General features: G+C 45.1%; 2 protein-coding genes across 5 annotated transcripts in view; one reads left to right on the plus strand and one right to left on the minus strand.

The window, feature by feature from the left end:
* The window catches only part of VIRMA (vir like m6A methyltransferase associated), a 46,256-nt gene extending 38,248 nt beyond the window's left edge, over positions 1-8,008 (plus strand). For both annotated transcript variants that reach the window (XM_084849112.1, XM_084849113.1), the window contains 6 exons: positions 150-310; positions 1,635-1,731; positions 2,417-2,583; positions 4,007-4,338; positions 4,909-5,052; positions 6,933-8,008. In XM_084849112.1, coding sequence (XP_084705238.1) covers positions 150-310; positions 1,635-1,731; positions 2,417-2,583; positions 4,007-4,338; positions 4,909-5,052; positions 6,933-7,090 — 1,059 coding nt within the window. In that variant the 3' untranslated portion in view covers positions 7,091-8,008. The remainder of the gene's footprint in view (positions 1-149; positions 311-1,634; positions 1,732-2,416; positions 2,584-4,006; positions 4,339-4,908; positions 5,053-6,932) is intronic.
* A 546-nt stretch (positions 8,009-8,554) lies between these two features.
* LOC146346773 (RING finger protein 151-like) overlaps positions 8,555-21,362 on the minus strand; it is a 30,698-nt gene continuing 17,890 nt past the window's right edge. For 2 of the 3 annotated variants that reach the window (XM_084849124.1, XM_084849122.1), the window contains exons 2-7: positions 20,724-20,951; positions 19,185-19,324; positions 18,029-18,191; positions 12,143-12,263; positions 10,190-10,408; positions 8,555-8,949 (exon numbers count right to left, since the gene is read on the minus strand). In XM_084849124.1, coding sequence (XP_084705250.1) covers positions 8,935-8,949; positions 10,190-10,408; positions 12,143-12,263; positions 18,029-18,191; positions 19,185-19,324; positions 20,724-20,929 — 864 coding nt within the window. In that variant the 5' untranslated portion in view covers positions 20,930-20,951 and the 3' untranslated portion in view covers positions 8,555-8,934. Of the gene's footprint in view, positions 8,950-10,029; positions 10,409-12,142; positions 12,264-18,028; positions 18,192-19,184; positions 19,325-20,723; positions 20,952-21,362 lie in introns of all 3 variants that reach the window. The other variant, XM_084849123.1, reaches the window with a different exon arrangement.

Here is a 21,362-nt window from a genome sequence, read left to right on the forward strand (position 1 = left end):
GGATTATGTAATTAGCAAATCATAAATCCATGATAATATGAATCTGAAATATATATGGAAAGAGATGCTGCTGATCTGCTATATCTGTGAGGTGGCAAGAATATACATTCTCTCTCTCCAAGTGAGTGACTGCAGTATTTCTTACACAGGAACATTCTAAAGAAGATGATAGTCTGGAATCTTTATTGGACAATGTTGTTGGACTTCGGCAGATGCTGGAATCTGCTGGTGATGCTTGTTCTCTGAGCGACCAAGATGTAGAACCAATTCTTCCTGCGCCAGAATCTCTCCAGCACCTTTTCAATAATAGGTAAAGTGTCAAATGTGCATCTGTGTCCACTATAATGAATGAAAATGTGGCATGCGTATATTTGGGAACAGGTTTACATTCATGTATTTTCCAGGGCTCTGTGAAGTCCAGCAGAGTCCCCAACTCCATAGCCTACCACCAGTCTCCGTTTTCTAACAGATGATGGGTTGAAGTTTTGAGAGTTGTGTGATTAAATATTTCAAGATCATTTGGTAATGAATGCCATTAAGCCCTGCTGACTTGAATGTATTCAGATTGCTCGAGTATCATTGATGTGGTTCCTTGTTAATCATGACATTTCCTTGTTTTTGTCAATATTGCTAAATGGTTCTTCAGAGCTACCTTTTTTTTGGTAAAGACTGGAGCAAAGTACGTATTGGATAGTCCAGCATTCCTTTTATCGTTTGGCAGTGTCTTTCCTTTTGAATTAAGCATGGACCCAGTCTATTTTTGTCTGTTCTTTGATTTCTAACATACATAAAACTATTTCTAGTTATTTCTAACACTGCTTGCGATTTCCAGCTTTTGTGCCTAATAAACCATTGTTTATCATGTATTTATTGTGAACAGTGCTCTGGACAGGTAGAAGGATGGGGCATATGTTCTTAAAATAATTAAGTAATTAGTGTATTAGGGAGCAATCCTATGGACACTAGACACTGTCTAGCGGTCCATAGGATCTTTTGGTTTCTGGGAAGTGAGGTCAGAGCCCTGGCTCTGAGCTCAGTTCCCTGAAACCATGCTCCCTTCCCCTCCCCTTCATGGCACAGTTCTTCCCCTTCTCCGTGGTCGGAAACAGAGCACGGAGAGGACAAAAAGTGGGCAGTCTTGGGGGCGGGGAGGAGAGGAGACTACAGAAGCCTCTTTGCGAGGCTTCATATGTGCTATGCAGCCTAGGTGAGAATGCAGAGTGGCTGGAGCACGGAGGAGAGGATCTCCTCTGTGCTCCAGCTGCCCTGCATAGACTAGTCACCAGCCTCTGAGTTCAGAGGCTGAACTTCATAGGATTCATCCTTGGATGCTGAACAGAAGTGATACAGCCCCTGCCCTGGTGAGCTGTCAGTCTGTCTTCAATGAAACAGAAAAAACAGGGCTTGATAAAGAAGTAGCAAAGAACGGGACACAGGAGGACTGGGTTGCAGCAGAGATGTAGATATGATAAAGCCGTGGTTCTTTAGGAATGGCTTTCCTAAAGAAGTGGTTTAGAGGAAGAGGGGAGAGTGGCTTGATCAATAGAAATGGGGGGAACTTATTCCATGAATACACCTTGGTGGAGGAGACAGCAAATACTGAGCACTAATCGAAAATGTATTTAATATTACAGGACTGCATTCATCTTGGCAGATGTGATGGATGACCAGCTGAAGTCTATGTGGTTCTCGCCATTCCAGGCTGAAGAAATTGAAACTGACCTTGACATGGTAAAGGGCTTGAATTTAATACTTGAGCTGGGCATGTGAGGTGGGGATGGAATATTTATTGCATTTTTTGCAATGAAAATGCACAGTGGCATTGCGGGGGGCGGGGCGTTAGCAGACAGCTATGGCCAACTATGGCTCCTTGGCATGTACATCTGAATACTGTCACTACAGTGAGTCCATGATTTGACTGGAGTTGGTGTGACACTTGTGGATTTAAGGGACCCTCTACCTTTTCTCTCATAATTGGAGCGCTGGAGAAGGCTGTGTCTGTGTGTGTTTGCGTTACTTTTTTATTTACACGTAATATGTGAAGCAGCCTTGAGTGACAGAAAGGCCTTGTCTGCATTATGTCCACTAGAGACTTCATTTAGATTGCTTCTCCCTCTTCTGCTGTATTGTTTCCTGTTCTAATTATATTGAATACCCCCATGTTGGCTGGGGATATTATTGGGTTAAATCCAGTATTGCACAAGCAGCTTCTCTTTGTGCAATGGGACTTACTTTTACTCTCGTCAGCTTCCTGTGAACCCCCAAATCTGGTCGGGAAGATCCCCTAACCTTCCAGAGCAGATTTGGAGGGCATACGGGGTGCTGGGGAAATGTTTTGCCACCAGTTTCTGTTCTTCTGGTAGACTGCTAGCATTGGACACAACCCATTAAAGTGGAATGATTTTCTCACTTACAGGTAAAGGTTGATTTAATTGACCTGTCAGAAAAAGGATGCAGTGACTTCGATTTGCAGGCAGAGTTGGAGAGGTCATTTTTGTCAGAGCCTTCCTCTCCTGGTCGGACAAAAACCACAAAAGGCTTTAAACTTGGCAAACACAAACATGAGACCTTTATAACGTCCAGGTAACGAGTGGCTTTGTTTATGCATAGAGGTGGGTTTGGATTACCCCACTGCACTGATTGCGACTGTTGTAGTCATGCTATTTTGGGATCAAAGTGGACTGTGGCCATTTGAAGGGGTCCAGCACATGATTTGCTCTGCTGCAGCATACCTTGAAAACTTGGTTTTACATGAACAATTATGTTCTGGACCAGCCCAAATAGCCCGAGTTCCACGTGGATTGTACCAAACAGTATTGTGAAATAGAAGAAGGCTCAGATTTCCCAGTTCTTGGGTTGGGATACACAAAAAACAGTTCCCTTGAATGATGGATAGTAATGGGACTAACCTGGGTGAGATCTAGCCTAAGGGTTGCTTTACCTTGAAGGAATTTACAAGGGCCTGGATTGGAGGAAGCACCTCTTAAGGCACACTCCTATGTCAATGCCTGTCCGCCTCCAAACTTGGAGGCTTACTAGCATCCTATGCAGAGCAGCGGAGCCGATCTTTGCCTTCACACTCCTCCTGCTTTGCATTTTGGTCTGTCTCTGACTTCAGATCCAGGAATCCAAATTATCCTAGGCCCCCCTGCCCCCCAGACTCTGTCTAGGGGCCATAGGATTGCTCCCTTAGTCTCTAAAACCTCGCAAACTGATGTGCCGGAACAGAAGTAAGGAACTGACTATAGCTGACAGAGACCTCAGAAGGTACACGGTGGGCTCTGGGTATTATGAGTTTTTTTTCTGTACAATGGTGTATCTGGGGGAGGGCAGCATGTGTGAACTGTTGTCCTAAGGTGTCTGCTATCATTCTAGAAATTAACTTAAATAATAACTCTGGGAATCAAGGGATGAGGGTGTTAAAACTGAGCCCTCACCAAAGGCCACCATGGAGAAACTTGTCCTAGTACTCCACCTGTCTCCTAAACCAAAGGAGGGAAAAGGACATTGAAATTTCTTTTGGGCTTTGCATTGAAGTTTAGCAGATGATGTAGATTGGAGCAGCATGTTATGGGAAGGCTGTTCATACTAACTGCCACTAAAAAGCTCACTTGAGCAAACAATGTTGATGTGGATTAGTAGTGAGAAGCTATGGATGTGAGCTTAGAAAGGATAGGAAGAAGAGGCATCTTCTGCAAACAGACCATTTATATGATTTTTAGGGAACAATCCTATGCATGTTTTAATTTATTTATTAATCGTCCATCTGGCCAGTCACCCAGCCACTGTGGGCAATGTACAAAGTGTATAATGTTTAGACAGAAGAAGTCCTACAACTCCCAGCATGCCTCAACATGCATGGGATTGCACCCTGAGTTTACTTGTGAAGAACGTGTCAAGGTTCCCATTCTCTTGTATATATCAGTGCCTGGAGAGGTGATTCTTGTGTCCTGCCACACAAACTATCTTAATGCAATCACTATGCCAATCTTTTGGGCCTTCATAGTGGAAAATCCGAATATATTGAACCTGCCAAGAGGGCCCACATTGTGCCCCCGCCTAGAGGAAGAGGCAGGGGAGCATTTGGCCAAGGCATTCGGCCGCACGATATCTTTCGTCAGAGGAAGCAGAATACAAGCAGGCCACCCTCGATGCATGTCGACGACTTTGTGGCTGCAGAGAGCAAGGAAGTGGTTCCACCAGATGGGATTCCTCCCCCCAAGAGGCCGCCAAAAGTTTCACAGAAGATCTCTTCGCGTGGTGGATTCTCAGGGAACCGAGGAGGGCGAGGGGCCTTTCACAGCCAGAATAGATTCTTCACACCACCTGCTTCAAAAGGTAAGTGCTCTGGTCTGTGTGGAATATGGTGGGCTTTATGCTCTTTGGGAAGCAGGGTGGAGAGATTCATTTATCCAGCATGCTTGTTTCAGTAAAGTTCATGGTAGTATTGCTGTTATTGTTCATCACTGCAAGTTAAAGGTGTGTTGTACAAGTCCTCTACATCAGGCATGGGGAATTTGTGGCCTTCCAGATGTTCTGGCCTACAACTCCCATCGGCCCTATCCAGCATAGCGGATGGCAAGGGATGATAGGAGTTGTAGGCCAAATATCTGGAGGGCCACAAGTTGCCCACCCCTGCTCTACATTATTTGGTGCTCACTCCCAACAACCTTGTGACTATTCCTATTTTACAGATTGCTGAAGGCCGCTCATGAGTCCATGGGAAAATCAGGACTTGCATCCTAGATCCGAACCCAACATTCATTCCACTTGGCTAAGCTATAGTGCTGCCTTCTCTCATTTTAAATGAACATAATGCCCTTTAGTTCAGGTGCAATTGAATATTGAGATATTTAAAATATGGGCAATCCATGAATGCCTGAGTGGTTCTGCTTTTTTTTTTTTTAGGAAACTATAGTCGCCGTGAAGGCGCTAGAGGGTCAAGCTGGAGCGCACAAAGTTCTCCCCGAGGGACTTACAATGAAAGCAGAGGGGGCCAAAGCAATTTTAACAGGGGTCCGCTTCCACCTCTGAGGCCATTAAGTTCTGCAGGTATGTGATTTTTTCATAGTATGTTGAAAATAAATGCACAGTTAGTTGAACCAGTGATATTTCTTATTTTTGGTGTTTATACTTACCTAGCCTTTCTGCTCTATATGAAGCATCCACGGCACCTTGCAGAATAAGTGAAAACCAGTACTTGTAAAGACGCAGCTAAATGAGAAATTAAAAAGATTTTTCAGTGCTGCCATGGTACTAGCAGAAACATGCTAGCACAACAAGGAGCAAGCCCTTGCTAGCACAACCTTGGAAACTATCCCGAACTAGCGCGTCTGGAATGGGACATTGTGGAGCTCACAGAAAAGAGCTCTGCTGACTTGTTCCATTCCAGAAGCACTAGTTTGGGCTAGTTTCTGGGGTTGCTCTAGCAAGGACTAGTTCTCCCCGTTGTGCTAGCATTTGTTTCTGGTAGCACAGTGTGCTTAGTGCTGGTGGATTGTGAGTGCTGGCTACTGCCCAGAGGTGCCAGATAAAAAATAATCACTAAAAATTCCAGAGAATACAAGACAACTAACAGCATGGCAGACCAAAGAACTATCGAATAATAGAAAGGTCTTCATGAGATGGTGGAAAATCGTCACAGAGAGGGCAGAGCACGTCTCCCTAGGCGGAGCACTCTACAGCAAAAGCACGGCCACAAAGAAGGGCCTGATGTTCGAAGCTTCTAACGTCCCACCAGGCCCTCCTATTTGTGCTTGAAGTATTTTTGTGGTAAGAGAGCTCTGCCCATGATCACTGTCTCAGGCATCAGATCTATTAGGCAAAACCCCAAAAGCCTGTGCATGCAAATGGTCTGACATATCTCCAAATTTATATTAGGCTGCAGCAGTAATAATGGCCCAGTCATGCTTGTGTGTGGGCATAGGAGAGATGATTTCCCCAAGCAAAGACCAGCCTGGCCAACCACTTCCTGCTGGAACTAGCTTCTTGGATTTCTTTTGTGTTTTACTCACATTGATATACTGCTTTTCTGCCAAGGCACTCAAGATTGTTTACAGTTTAAAATAGTAAAACACAACACATTGCAAGAGGGTTTTTTTTCTTTTAAAAGCAGAATTGTCTCAGGCTGTTGAGATTTCTTGAGGAACTAGTGGCATGAATTCCTTGGTCTGGGCTGCTTCTTTTGAATCCACATGAGAAGGCTCATGTTTTACTTGTTAATGGTTGAAGTGTATGCATTTTATAATAAAATGGGAGTTTAAAATGTGTTTATAATGGAGAATACCAAAAGCCAGGGTTGTGCTGTTCAATGTGATGATTATATGATCTCCATTCTGAGCAAATCCTCACATTTCCTATGTTTGCGGCATGAGTGTAATGGGTTTTACTTGGTAGGAAGCCTTAATTACAATGGAACTTCTGTGTAGGTGTGTGTAGAATTCCACCTGTAATCAATTTTCCTTGTCTGTGCTGCACACTTTGGCTAGTGTGATGACACAGATTCTCTGTACAGTAGGGGCAATCTGTATTTGGAATTGCTGATACTGGCATAGACTACAAGCTGTTCCAAGGGGCCTCAGTGTGGAGGTTATAACACAGGGGTTGGCAATACGCAGCCTGAGCCCCTTTGGTGCCGACGCTGGCAGAAAAACCATGCCGAAAAAAGTGGTTTGCTGCCAGATTTGTCAAAGACACGCTAAATTGGTCACTTCTAAGCCTCCATAGATGTTTGCTGCAGAAATTAGTTGGCAAACTGATTTTTTTGCATTTTTCTGTCGCCACTGTCATGGCAGCAGTGCAGCCTGCGAAGCTGAGGGGGAAGTGACCTCCCTGAGCCCTTGGAGTTGCCCACTCGTTGTAACACACAGGGTGACCCTTATTTAGATCCTTACTGATACTAATAATCTCTCTTACTCTCTTTCTGTCTTAAGGCTACCGGCCAAGTCCTCGTGATCGTGCTTCCAGAGGCCGCGGTGGACTTGGGCCTTCCTGGGCAAGTGCAAATAGCAGTGGCAGTGGTGGCTCAAGAGGAAAGTTTGTTAGCGGAGGCAGTGGAAGAGGGCGTCATGTCCGTTCTTTTACTCGATAAATAGACATTTGAGAACATCCTGACTGTGAACATTTCAAGACGGTGACAAAAAAGCGCTTGAGGACCAATGCTAGACTTACTGGTATCTGGGGGCAGCAAGATTTTTTTTTTTGAAGAATCCAATTTTGTTTGATACGAGATCTGAGATTTCAATAAAACTTTTTGTGTGTGTGTCCGGTTGCCTACGTTTTCTGGCACAACAGGGCAAGTTAACATTTGCTTTACAGACTTGCAATGTGGCCCTCATCTGCGGTAAGTAGGAACTGCTGCTCCCACGCATGTAGCCACCATGGCACTGTATTTAAGCTAATTTCAGCCCAGTGGAGCCCATCTGCATTTCTCTCTCATAACATTAGTGGCAGCCTTTTGATGCTAGGGTTAGCAGGGTTGGGAAGCACTTGTGTGAAGTGCTTCTACTAATGTTCTGCTAAGTGATGCAACATCACTTCCAGTGGCAGTGAATCTCTTGGCAAGAGGAAGAGCTGCTTTCAGAATTTTAGGTAGAATGTATAATATAGGTGTTTAGGCTAGCTTACAGTAATATATTTGGCATCCTTAGATGTGATGTAACGTCTCAAAATCCTATCCTTCAAAATTATTGCAATTCCTATGGTCCCATCCTTATGACATTGTATCTAAATCAGATATAGTTTCAGAGTCATAAATATTTTTTTTACTTGTGCCAATGTATTGCTTGTTCCTTCACTTGTTCCAGTTCCATCGAACTTTCTATATGAGGACTAGTAGCATCTCTGGGGAGGGTTGTGTACAGGTAGGATCATTGCAAGAACAAATTTTGTCTAGCTTCAGAAACCAACCAAGACTTGTTGACCCCCCTGACCTTATTACCTCTATAAAATGACAATAAATATAACCTACATTAGAGGGTTGCTTTCACTACAAATAAGGAAAAGGTGTCTGCCCTGAATGAAAAATATTGGGAATGAAGTGTTTGTATTTCAAAGTAAGATGTACCTGTGTAGATTTGTGAATGAGTTGTGTGCACTGCTATCTGGGTCAATTCCCCCTTCACATACATTATTTGCACTACATATTTAATACTCTTGTTATTTCCTCCTCTGCTGCACCCCCTTCCCACCACCCGTGGGATGTGCACAGCCCCATCTGTCCCTTTAGCCTTTATTCATTGGTGGCTTTTTTTTTTAACAGAGCAGTTGGAATGTTTGTAAACATTTGGCTGTTTGTAACAGTCAAGCCAGTGACAAGGGAGGGCTCATTTAATATACTGAAGCCAGAGATGTTACAGCCATTAGAGGCTACATAAACTGCAGGCTGCATTTTTCTCCTCCAGGCTCGTTTTCCTTTGCATGTGTCTAATTTATTGACTGTACTTTAATTTGATTTGTTGCATCTTTCTGTCTCTGACCATGGGAAGTACCTTGATTATCCAAGTCTGGCTTTGATCTCAAAAATAGAACATCGGTAGACATCCACACACACACACACAGTTAAATTAGTTTTATTAGCTCACACATTGAATGTTTTCTAGTATGTAAAAATGTAATCATTCTTGACACCTACAAGTTTCAGTGTCTGATGTTTGGTAGCAGCTACAATATTGGAAGACATGTTGGTCCAAAAGTTACTTTCTATCATTTTCCCATCATGATGCATTGTTTAATGAGGGAATAGGTTTAACAAATATTAGAAACAAGGTTTGCTGGCGTTGTAGTGGGAAAAGATGCTTAGTCCATTACCAGGAACAGATTCTGCTCAGATCTTAGCCTTGTGGTAGGAAAAAAACACCCCACAGTTGCATGATGTAGCCTTACATTTCATAAAGTCTTCAGCATCTACAATCATGGTTGTATTCAGTGTTGATCCTATGTAGAGTAGATCTATTGAAATGCATAGAACTTAAATTAGACTACCATTGGATATAACCCATAATGCTTAACTTCTTTTAAAGGTGCTGCAGGTAAGATCACATGCTCTTAAAAAGGTGTCTATAAAAATAAACAGTTGCTAGCTTTCTCAGTCTTAACTGCATATTAAGGATCTAGGACTACGAACAAAACAGACTAAGAAACTGCTGCCACTTTTAATGGAACAGCAGCTATGATGAGAGTCAGAGGCTGCTTTGTTTGAGCTAATGGAAATGATATTCTGGTCTTCTAGCAATGAAAGCTATTGTGCAAACTTAATGTTTTTACAAGCAGAATTCTCTGAACCTTGGCCATAGGACTTGATTTGCAAGAAGAAAAGTAACTATTACACTTGCTAGTTATTTTTCTAGTAGTCCACTAGAATTACTAGTGGACTCGTCCACATACAAGTTCATGGCTTACACATGTTTCCCAAAGATTTGTTTAATACATAAAAGGCACTGCAAAATCTGCTCTCTCTCTAGATTTAAGCTGTAGGTATATCAATTGCATTTTTTCTAAGTTTGAAACCTGACCTGTTGAATTTATTGTTAACCTGTTTTAAGGATATATGTTCAGAACGAGACCAAACAATTACTTCTGCAATTTACCAAATGCTTACGATACAGTAGCTGAGGTAGCTTATTAATTACCTGGAATGGAGAACTAGCCACTCAGTTTAGCATGCCCACAATTGAAAGGCCCTTTTTTTGCTAAAACACTTCAGTGTCGTTCCTGCAATTATCCACACTAAAACTAAGGGCTCAGGCACGCTAGTTTTTGCTTGGCTATAGACTGTGGCTTAAGTGAAGCCATTTCACTTTCACCCATTTGTATACAGAGGAAAGACATTTTGGTAAATATTTGGGCAAATGTGAATAGACCGAAATGGTTCTTTATATGAAAAGCAATTATTTTTAACCACACACACTAAATTCCTAATATTAAACCCTGAAATGATTAAAACTTAAGGGTTATGCCATTCAGCCATAGCTGTTCACATCCTCTTATTAGAGGGGATCGAGAGGATTCCAAGGAAAAGAACTGGTGGACCTGATCTCATTGATGTACATGTTATTCAAGGCAAGTTGCTTTTAATGATGTTTTCCCTCTAGGAGCTAGTCCAAATGTAGATGGAGAGGTGGGGAATCCAGTAATTTCAGCTGTTCACAGCAGGAGTTTGAAAGCTTCTTTCAGCTTATATGACAGTCACCTCCCGTGGTTTTCGTTTCATACTCTCCAGTCGCGTCAGAGGTCGGAAGTTTGTTGCTTTCTTGCTTCCATCCCTAGTCAATCGACAGTCTTTCTGGAGACCCTTCATTAACTCCAGCAATTCCTGTTTTTCAAGCTCTGCCCGTTCCAGCTCTTGACGATGCTGCCTTTCTGTTGTCATCAAGGTCCGTATGTCAGACATCATCCTGGACACCTGACTCTTAAGAAACAACAATACAGTAATGCGTTATTTCTAAATGAAAGTGCTGTGCTAGTATTGCCTTTTATTGGAAGAGAACAGCCTTCTCCAACCAGGTGCCCTTGGACTACAGTTCCCATCACACCCATTTTATGATTCTTAAACTCCTGTTGTGTAATCCCCTTCCTTTTGCCACATGGGGCTGGAAACTATGCCAGTCTGACCCACACTGTAGTCCTCTTAGCCTGAAGCTGTAGAAAGGGCTACATAAGGCATGTACTAGTTCCATGCGAGCTCATTTGACTGCATTAAGTAACAATTAGCAATGGGGTGGAATCCAAATTTTGTGGAGGGAGGAGGAGTTTGACATTACATTTTATAGATCATGGGTGGGCAATCTCCAGCCTGCAGAGGTTCCCAATCAGATCCACAGAGGACAACCTCTGTAGGCCTCCCTCCAACCCCCACCGCCTGACCTGGAGGCTACCAGCAGCTTGGGAAGGAGGCAGGGAAAGGAGTCCCCTTATTTCTGATCTGTGACAGAAGATAATGAGGGGGTTCCCTTGGGGGAGCGGTCGCTGTGCGCTTGGCCAGCACTTGGAGGAATCCTTGCAAGTGCTGACAGTGAGTTTCACCTGCCCTGTGTCCTCAACCAGCTGGAAAAAGCATGGGCTAGGTGCAGCCAGTCCGAGTGGCTTTGCTACCAGTGGCTCTTCCCCAACATGGGAAACTCCAGATGCAGCAAAGCTGGTTCCAAGCCAATGTGCTGGGAGGATTATCAACCCGACTTCTCAGATGGGGACCAGACGTCATCATTCGGCCTGCGGAGGGCTGGAGTGTGGGTGTCATCTGGACCCCCACTGTAATTCTGTGGCTCACCTGTATCATAGATCCAACCCTCAAATCCATTTTGGATCCAATCTGCTCTGGAGTCCAGGAGCAAAATGGATGTGTCAGCCAATGGCCCTTTCCTTTAAGGCGGGCTGCTATTGTCTTAGTATGCCTCAGGCCAGGCTCTACATCAGTCTTCCCTATCCTGGCACCCTCCAGATGTGCTGGACAACAACTCACACCACCCCCAGCCAACAGGGCCATGTTGGCTGGGGATGATGGGGGTTGTAGTCCAGCACACCCGGAGGGCACCAAGTTGGGGAAAGCTTCCTTAGAAGCTATAAGCAGGGGGAGCGCAGACCCCAGGGTTTTCAATAGTCCTGGACACTGGTGCCCATGCTCATATTGGTGTTTGAGGCCTATTATAAGGACAGAATCCTCTCTGCTATCCCACTAAGTGTGGGAAAGGAGGAGAGTTCTCAGTGAGAGGGAGATACTGACAGGGAGAGCTCAAGGCCTATTTGGAAGAGGTCTGATTTTTAAATAAGATTAGTTTGGGACACAAGACAGTCATTCTCCCAAGGTAATCTAATTTAATGGGACTGGGGAGAATTCACCAATCAGCAGCAATGCCTCCTTTGTGTGTCTAAATTGCAGCTGGAGTATTTGCTGCTGTGAAAGCATTGGTTCTAAAATACATGCTGTAGGTATTTGAAGATGGAGAGTTCAGCATGGAATAGAACAGTCAGGAACACCAATTCAGAGAAAGCCAGCGTTTAAGGCAAGCTTCCTTAACCTGGTGCCATGCAGATGTGTTGGACTGCAATGGGAGTTGCAGTTGAACACATCTGCAGGGCACCAAGTTGGGAAAGGCTGGTTTAAGGGAGCAAGACTGCCTAGTAGCAAATGACACAATCCATTTACCTTCAGCTCTTCAATCTCGTTTTGCAATAGCGACTCCTTTTGCACCATATGTCTCCTTTGAGAATCTAAGCGAGATTCCATCTCATGTTTTGCCTCTTCCATTCGATAGATCATCTCTGACCTAAAGAGAGAGCATTCTTAAGCCTAGTAATTTCATCTGCAACATAAAAATCCAAAAGATCCTAACATTTCTAGTTGGGCATACTAGTCATTTTGACAGTAGTTCGTGTTTCTATACTGTGAACCATCAGCCATGTACGTTGCTTTATCAGCTTGCTACACTCCTTGGTATAGCACAACTTTTTAGGCAGCAGTTTCAGCCTCTCCTTGGTAAACTGGCATTTCCAACACTGGTGGAAGTGTAAGGCACAGAGTAGATGGTTTCAAACTTTCTAGAGCTCAAGAACCAGTGATATTTTCCCCCTTCATACAAGCACAGCATTCAGTTTTCAGGACTGTGTTTTGAACGTTACGTAATTCAGTGGTAACATAGGGTCTGTCTAGCCATTCTTCCCCAAATGACTGTGTAATGGGAAAGAAGCAATACAAAAAAAGCAATCAGGATAAAAGTGTATGACCATGACACACTACTGGTAAAGGTGGTCATGGCATTAGACAACAGGTAATCCATCGGTCTTGCTTTATAGCAGCCTTCCCCAGCATGGTGCCAGGGTTGGACTGCAGTTCCCATTATCCCCAGCCAGCATGATAATGCTGGGGCTAATGGAAGTTGTAGTCCAACACTTTCAGAGAGCGCCAGGTGAGGGAAGGCTGATTTCTGTTAGCCCGAGAGCCCCAGATTTTTATCCTCTTGACAAGTTGCAAGTGTCCAGCATGTTAAGTGTACGTTACCTACTGCACTTACCAGGAAAGTGAATGCTGCTGATTGGGGGACTAGAGGAACAAGAGGAGAAACCAACAGAAAAGGGTGGGAAGAATAGCAAGACTGCAGGGAGACCAAGAGAGAGGGACAAAGACAGTGTAAAGGGAGAGGTCCCTGTATATTCCATGCATATGCTCATGCTGTGCAGGTAAAGTATGACATCTTGGAAATATATTCTACTGAGAAGAAAGCTTCACATACCCATAAAAACATGCTCAATTTCAGAAAGTGATGTTTCAGAAGTGGATTAAGCAGCAGACCCTCAACTCCCCTGACCTTCCTTTCCCTCCTCACTCTGCCACCTCTGCAGGAATTCCTACAATTGTGACATGACATGTTTCACTTGCAGTTTGTGGTTTTTAAAAAAATAGTAAACAGCAGCTGCTGGGCCCCTTGATCAGGATAAAGACCACAGTATGCTAGGAGACAGTTTAAACTTTTTCCTCCTGGACTACAATCCTAACAAAAGTGCCCCCAAAATTGCTCCTCTACCAGAGAGCTTCCCTACCAAGGTTGAGAGCAACTTTGGGTGTGATTTTATTGGGACCCTGGCATGGGAGGAAAGGGTTAAATGAGGGATGAGCACCCTGCAGCCCTCATCATACAATCAGTTCAGACTTCTGGCACAAACCATCTAACCCTAGTAGCTCACTGCAGGGGAAGAAAGAGGGAGAGAGAAAAAAAGGGGTGACCTGCCACAGACGCATGGTTTCCGACAGATTACTAAAGAGGGAACGTGGCCCTTAACAGAAAAAAGGTTGCCCACCCCTATGCCCTGTGATCCTGATTTGGGAGTGGGTGGGGCTCAGCAGCTGCTATTTATAGTAAAAATAAATCATGCCAGTGTTGCATTTTTAAGATGTGTAGTTTAACTCTCAGTCCTTGTGACAAAAAATTCCCTGAAAGCCAAACCCTTGACAGACAGCTATGCACAATAAGCACTTGAGTTATTTACATCAGGTGTGGGCCACCTTGTGACCTTTCAGATGCTTTGGCCTACAACGTCCATCAGCCCTAGCCTGCATAGCCAATGGTGAGGGATCATGGGAGTTGTAGGCCAAAAACCTGGAGGGCCACAAGTTTCCCACCCGATTTACATAAAGCAGCATAATGGGAGCTGCCATTTTTATGCTATGGCACAATTAGGATAGTGCTTTCTTTTTGAGGAGGGACAGGCATACAGGTAAGGAGAAACACATTAATGACCAGAACATGAAGTGATGCTGCTGAGTCTACAAGATACAAATGAGATCTGGACTTTTTACCTTCCATCTGTTCTAAATAATACCTAGGTCCTCTGGCAACCCAAGATAAACAAGCATCACATTTTAATAGCTGTCTCAGGCATTTTCCATAAGCTAGTGCTGGAAAACAAGCTTTTAACTTGTAGTCAAAGATGAAATGTAGGTTTGAGGTCAGTAAGTGGCCAAGAGATCTATCATTTCAATCAGGACAAAATGTTTGGGATACCAACATGATTATAAGGAGGCAGTGGTGATGGAGACCACTCACCCAGCCACCAAACTGATTTTTGCTGGCAACTAGGAAATTGCAGAAACACTATTGTGCTTTCAAAGAATGTTATTTTAAATTATGCATGGTGTGGAGAAGTGAACAATAATTTTTCATAATACTAGAAGCCAGGGACATCGAATGAAGCTGAATGGCATCAGATTCAGGACAGATAAAAGGAAGTACTTCTTCACACAGTGCACAGTTGAACTATGGAATTCGCTACCACAAGATGCAGTGATGGCCACCAATTCAGATGGCTTTAAAAGGGGATTTGATAACTTCATGGAGGAGAAGGCGAGCGATGGCTATTATATTACTCCAGTATGCCTCTCAATACCAGTGGCTGGGGAAGACGAGCAAGAGATGTGGACTTGTGTTCTGCTTGTGGGCTTCCTATAGGAATCCAGTTGACCATTATGGTAACAGAATGCTGGACAAGATAAGACTTTGGTCTGATCCAGCATTAGGACTGTGCACTGCTTTGGTCTGAAGCCCAAATAACAAGGTGAAGTGGGCTGATTAGAGGTGCCTCATCGCAATCAGAAGCAGATCACAATAGCAATGAGGCAACCCTAAGCGAAGCAGCTCATCGACAAGGTGCCTCGTCCACCTCAGAGATTCATAGCTCTTCTTATGCCTTCTGAGCAGCCCAGACAGGCCGTCTCCAAAATGTGCCAACTTATGAAAGTCATGTGGAGGGGGGCGAGGAGGAGAGAAGGTGGAGGCGCCAAATGTATCAATTTGAGAGAGATCTGGTAGGGGTGTATGGATTCCCCACCGTCTGTTCCGGTGGGGAATCCATGGGCGGGGGTGGGGAATCCATGGGCGGGGGTGGGGAATCCATGGGCGGGGGAGGCGATCCATTCCTCCCCCTTGGAATCCTCCGGAGTGGCTCCACTCTGCAAGGATTGCGGGGGGGGGGGGGAGAACCAGCTTGCAGGCCGCTTACCTTCCCTCCTGCGAGCCAGAGCTGTTCGCCTCCTCCCTGTCCCTGCCGATTGCCATGTCTTTTCTTTAAAAAAATAAAATAAATGGCGATCAGCAGGATGTGCCCATAGACTTATACACAAAATAGAGCTGTGAATCTTGCGTATAAGCCCATGGACACATAGACTTAGACGCAAGATTCATGACTCTATTTGCGTCTAGGTCTATGGGCACATCCTGCTGATCGCCATTTATTTTATTTTTTTAAAGAAAAGACATGGCAATCGGCAGGGACAGGGAAGATGTGAATGGCTCTGGCTGGCAAGAAGCAGCCGAGTGCCGTTCTGCCTCCAGTCCTCCTGGAGCGGAGGTAAGTGGTCCTGATCCGCTGTGAATTCCTGAGGCCGGATTCCAAAGAATCCACAGTGGATTTCTCTGACATCCCCAAGATCTGGCCATTGGGAAGGGCAGAAGACGAGGAGGGAGGGGAGGAGGGGAGAGAAGGCGAGGGAGTGAGCTTTGCTGTGAGTCAGCCTCCATTTGCTCATTGTGAGAGAGGTGGTGTTACTGGAGAGGACTAGAAGCTACAGCAGTGGTCTCCAAAGTGTGTGTTGGGGGAGACAATCCATTAGAGCGCGCGAGCCGCCTGATAACTGAACAGCCTTTAGCTGCCCTGACAAGCTGCCATTGTGTTCAATGATGGTGGCTGCGGCGGCAGCAGCAGCAGCAGGATGGGACAAGAGCTGAGAGGGAAGCTCCATGGCATTTCTCTCTCGGCTCCAGTCCTATCCTGCCTTTGCTGCAGCAACCAAGAGCAACTGCATCAGTCTCTGCCAGGCATGGCAGAGGAAACCAGGGCACTGGAGCAGCTGGCATCCTGCCAAAGCAGAGTGGGAAGATTAACCCTTCCCACTCTCCTTTGGGAGAATGAAGCCAAGAAGAAAGCGTGTGCTATGACAGCTATGTTAGTCCCTCCCCACCCCACCCTTCTGTAATAAGTTTACATTTCATTCTTCTTGTTTGTTCATTTAAAAATCCAGAAAATTTCACTGTAGTTGCTTATCTCCCCCACCCCACCCTCCAGCCCTTTTCAATTCTCTCTCAACCATTAATTTGCCCTTACTTTGATTCTGTCTAGATTTTTACACACACACACACACACACACACACACACACATATACACAATCTTTCCTTTCCTTGTCCTTGGCTCCCCTCCACCTTCCCTTCTATATTCCTGTATTCCTTCTCTTCCCATTTTTAATCTCTTTTCCCTAAGAAATAAAATTAAATTAAAAACTCCTTTCTCTTGTTATTATTGTAGTTTAGTGTTTGCTTTTCTTTTGCTTGTGTGTGTGTGCACGTGCGTGTGCTTGTGCCGTGTGGACAAGCAAACAGTGTGTGTCAAAGGAGTACACACAGTCCGCATTTCCAAAACAGTGGGAAAAACACTACACACATTAACAGCTGTTATTTAAATAATATAATACTACACTGTGTGTTGCAAAGCAAGCAAGCCCAATATGAGGAATCTTCGGGGTCTTGGCAGGGGCAGAGGTGGGCGAGGTGCTGCTGTGCCCTCCTGGCAGGGTTGCTGTGTTGCTTCCTGCCTCTGTCAGTACAGCAGACAACTGTCCTTGCTCTTTGTTCAAGTCAATGTGCCCACCTGGCAGGGTTGCTGTGTTTATTTGCTTCCTGCCTACCAGCCAGTGTTTTCCCAGGCAATTCAGCCAAAGAGACTCTGAGGTTATTGCCTGTGAACAGGAAAGTAGTACTAGGGGAAAGGGATTATTTGCACCTCAAAGAAACCTACAGCAGAGTTTAGGGATAGTGACCTCCTTGCTGCTTCAACACCTAACTTGATTATCCCTTTATGAACTTTGGTTTGAGTTTCTGAGAGAGGCACATTTTACCTGCGCCTTGCACAAAAACTAGTGGGCCAAACTGTCTAAGATTTGGCAAGTGGGATGCCCTCCAGGGGGGCTGTGCACTCCCCAACTTTCATGCACTTCTGTGCAAGCAGTATAAAGTTATAGTCTTTGCTTTGAGAGATTAGCTTGAAAAAAAAGAGATTAGCTCACCTGTGCCTAGCCACAAAAACTACTGGGCCAAATTGCCTGAAATTTGGCTGATGGATACCCCTCCAGGGGGGCTGAGAGTTCCCCAAATTTCATGTATCATGAAAACTGAAAAAGTTATGGCCGTTTGTGTTTTCCCATGCAAGTCAATGGGAAAACGCCAAAAACGAGTGATTTGGATGTCCGAATCTTGCTTCAGATTCAGATCCGAGTCAAAGCGGATGGGGTCCAAATCAGTCCGAAGCAAAGCAGGGCTGCTTTGGAAGGTCCGAAGTGGCATCCGAAGCAAAGCAGGAGGTCCGTGCACAGCCCTATCCAGCATGGCTTTTCTTACTTTCTTAGCATTCACCTTTTGCTTGTCAATGGATTCACAGATGCTTAGAAAAACTGGCAATTAAGAATGACTACTTGCCATCTGAAGCTATTCATTCATGCTTAAGGTCTCAAAAGGCGAGCAGCTAAGGAAATACAGAGATCAGCTCTACCTGAGCAGTTCTAGTTCTGTTCTCAGCTCTGCCACGCAGTTGTGCTGTGCACTGTCAGCACTGAGAACGGCATACCCACAACCGTTGGGGCATTCACGGCTCCGATACTCGCACACTGCCAAGTGGCTGTCCAAGTCACGCCATTCAACCTGAACTGGGCAACCTGAATGAAAAGCGGAAGATTGGAGTAAACACAGTAAGTGATTTTATCTTCGAGACCACACACAGGTAGAAGAATTCTATATTTATGCACTAACATTTGAGGATCTGGTGCAAGAGTGGGGAATCTGTGGTTCTCCAGATGCTGTTGGACCCCAACTCCCATCAGTCCCAGCCACCATGAATGGTCAGGCATGATGAACGTTGTAGTCCAATATCATCTGAAGGGCCACAGGTTCCCAGCACTTGATCTATCCGGCGCAGGGGTAGGCAACCTTTGGCAATTTGAGAAACTGTTCTGGGCAACATCACAAAATGGCTGCTATGGCAGGAATGGCAAAAGACAAATAACATGCCCAGAAGACTGAGTACAATGCAAAGGTGGGATCTGAACCCCGATACAATAAACCCTATTGAACCCACAGTTTTCAGCAGCAACAGAAACCTATTTCACAGCAATCCCAGTGCTAGTAAGAAAATGTATTAATTAAAATAAAAGTGGGAAGGGGAGGGCACCTTGGTGGGTGCCAAGAAAGGTATCTGGGGGTGTGTTGGTGCCCATGGGCACCATGTTGCTTGCCCCCAGTCTAGTGTTTCTTAATGTTGGTTAGGACTTCCAAAGGTTGAGCAGATACATGGGAGAAAGGAATACTGCCATCCAGTTCCTCAAATACCAGTGCTGACTCCTCACTGAATCTACACTTTGCTTCAACCAATAGGTTGTATCCAATGTTAGTCTTACTTAGAGTAGACCTGTTGAAATGAATGGGACTTAAGTTCGGCTAACATTGGATATAACCTGATGTTGGCAACAGGTAAAAAGGGACCACTCCTGCATGGGAAAGGGAGTCCATAGGGGAACAGAAACTTCGAAGGGCCATGCAAGAACAACTTCCAACTCTGGGAATCCTCTCCAGTCTACAATTCTAAACTATGGAACTGAATTTGGGAGACAACAGAGATCCACTATTTCCAAATGTCTCTGCATTCCACTTACCAGTGTTTGAACAGGGAATCTGGCTGTATTCACATTCGCATTCGTGCCGGTCGATGGATTCCAGCGAACACACCATTTCACAGCCACGCTCTCTGTTTCTGCAGCGAAGCTGGAGACGATTAAGATCGTTCTTCATATATCTGGATACAGAAGTTAACTTGTTTCATTCTTGCAATACTGTAAGATGGTTTACTTTCATAAGATCTCTTTGTTCCACAAACAAACAACTGAGATGGCAACATTCAGGAAAATGAAGACTTGTCATGTAACGAGCACAGACAAATCAGTGAACTGAAATTATACAGTTCTGTGTTCCCCACTCCCATGAGCAGCAAGAAATTCCAGAGCCGCTGCTACTGGCTTTAGCTTCCTTTCAACGAGAGAGCACAGATAGCATTTTTGTGATATTTGGTGTATTTATAAATATATACGTAAAGCATAGGTTCGACTTCCCCAGGCTGGCTGGGGATGCGTTGGAAATCCAACATATTTGGAGGGCATCAGGGTGTGCAAGGCTGGCAAGCAGCAGATCCACTGCCCCACATCAATTCCCCATAGAGGGGCACCAGGAGATACTTTCCTTCATCTCACAGCTTGCTGCCTTTGTCCCCCAGAAATGCTTTTGTCCCTTCGCTCACACATGCCTTACATCAGCCACCTCTCTTTAGCTGGGGTGTGCACGCACCCTCCCCACTTAATGGCTTTCCCATTCCAAACATTCCAGTGAAGACACCTGCATCGAGGAACCTTCTTCCAACATTCAGCTCCTGGAAAGAGACATCTCTGACCATCTTGGGCCATTAACAATAACATTTCCCACCCCCAAATTCCAGAATTTTATCAGCCCTCGCTTATGGCAAGCCATAGCAACAGACGTATGTCCAAAGATCAGACAGCAAAGCACGCAATGCTAGGTAACGCCTGCTCTTCAGAATATTTTTTTCTTCAAAGTGAAATTGACTAAGGGAGCAATCCTATGGCCCCTAGGCCACAGGATACTGGAGATTTCCCCTTCTGAGGTCAGAGAGAGCGCTCCAACCTTGGAAGGCAGAGTTGGAGATCCACCTCCCCTCCCCTGCCAGCTGCCTTCCAAGGTCGGAAAATGGAGAGGGGGAAAGGGAGCATTTCGGTGGGCAGGGAGGGGAGCAGACTGGAGAGGCCAGGATACTAGCTATCTCTGAAGTGCTGTTGCTAGACGGGCCAAAAAGCCCATCTAGTGAAAAATACAGGGCAAGAGGACAGGGAGGTGAAGACTGCCTCGGCCGCTCCTTCAACCCTGCAATGGATGATTGGAAGCCCCTGAGTTCAGGGGCTTGCGATCATTGCGGGCACAACTGATAGGACTGCGCCCCATCTCTACCCTCGTCAATTTCACTATTCTATTGTTTCATATGACAAGAGGGGAAGCAGCTGCAGCTTGGAAAAGGGAACAAACAGGATCCCCATTTCCCACCAGTGCAGTTGCTCAGGCTACCAATGCTGTATTAGGACTAGTGAGAGTGGCAAGCTGCTCCTCAGAAATAGTAGTTTGTTATGCACCTGTAAAGTGGTCGGAGGACAGACAGATCCAGTGGCTGACGATCTTCTGGGCAGCTACTGTGATGAACAAGCCACCCGTGTATGCAGGAGGTGCAGAAAGCGTGTTCACAAGGCGCCTGCAGAGGACCTTCTAGCACATCTCGGCAGATGCAGCACAGCAGTCCTTCATTAACGTAACCAACGAAGCGCTCAGTATCATAACCCATTCTTTCCTCAAAGTCCTATAGCCTAATACCGGAATGAAACACAGAATTAGCAACAAATGGAGAACCACAGCCGCTTCCTTTGAAAGTCAAGAAAGCACATTGGAGATACCAGCCTGGGCCCTGAAGAACTATGAAGGCATAGGGGATTGAATTGGCTTGCGGGTTTTATGGAGCCCCCAAGTAACCCAAGAGCCGATTCTGCCAAGACTTAAGGGTGTTGCTATAGCTAGTTGCATGCAAGCCTCTTCCAGCCATTGGCCAAGCTTCTGAAATGTCGTCGAATGTATACAAACATTACGGCAACAACAGAGCTTCAGAAAACTGTGGCTTCCATGAGGAAAGCAAATGTTTCACTTGGCTGTACAACAAAGTCTCCAGCAAGGAGGCGTACACTGTTTGGGGAGGCCAAAAGACTGCATGCAAGGAAGCAAGA

The sequence above is a fragment of the Heloderma suspectum genome, chromosome 4, assembly GCF_057233095.1.
Source record: "Heloderma suspectum isolate Gila_16-S chromosome 4, 16-S_ref, whole genome shotgun sequence".
NCBI classification, from domain to species: domain Eukaryota; kingdom Metazoa; phylum Chordata; class Lepidosauria; order Squamata; family Helodermatidae; genus Heloderma; species Heloderma suspectum.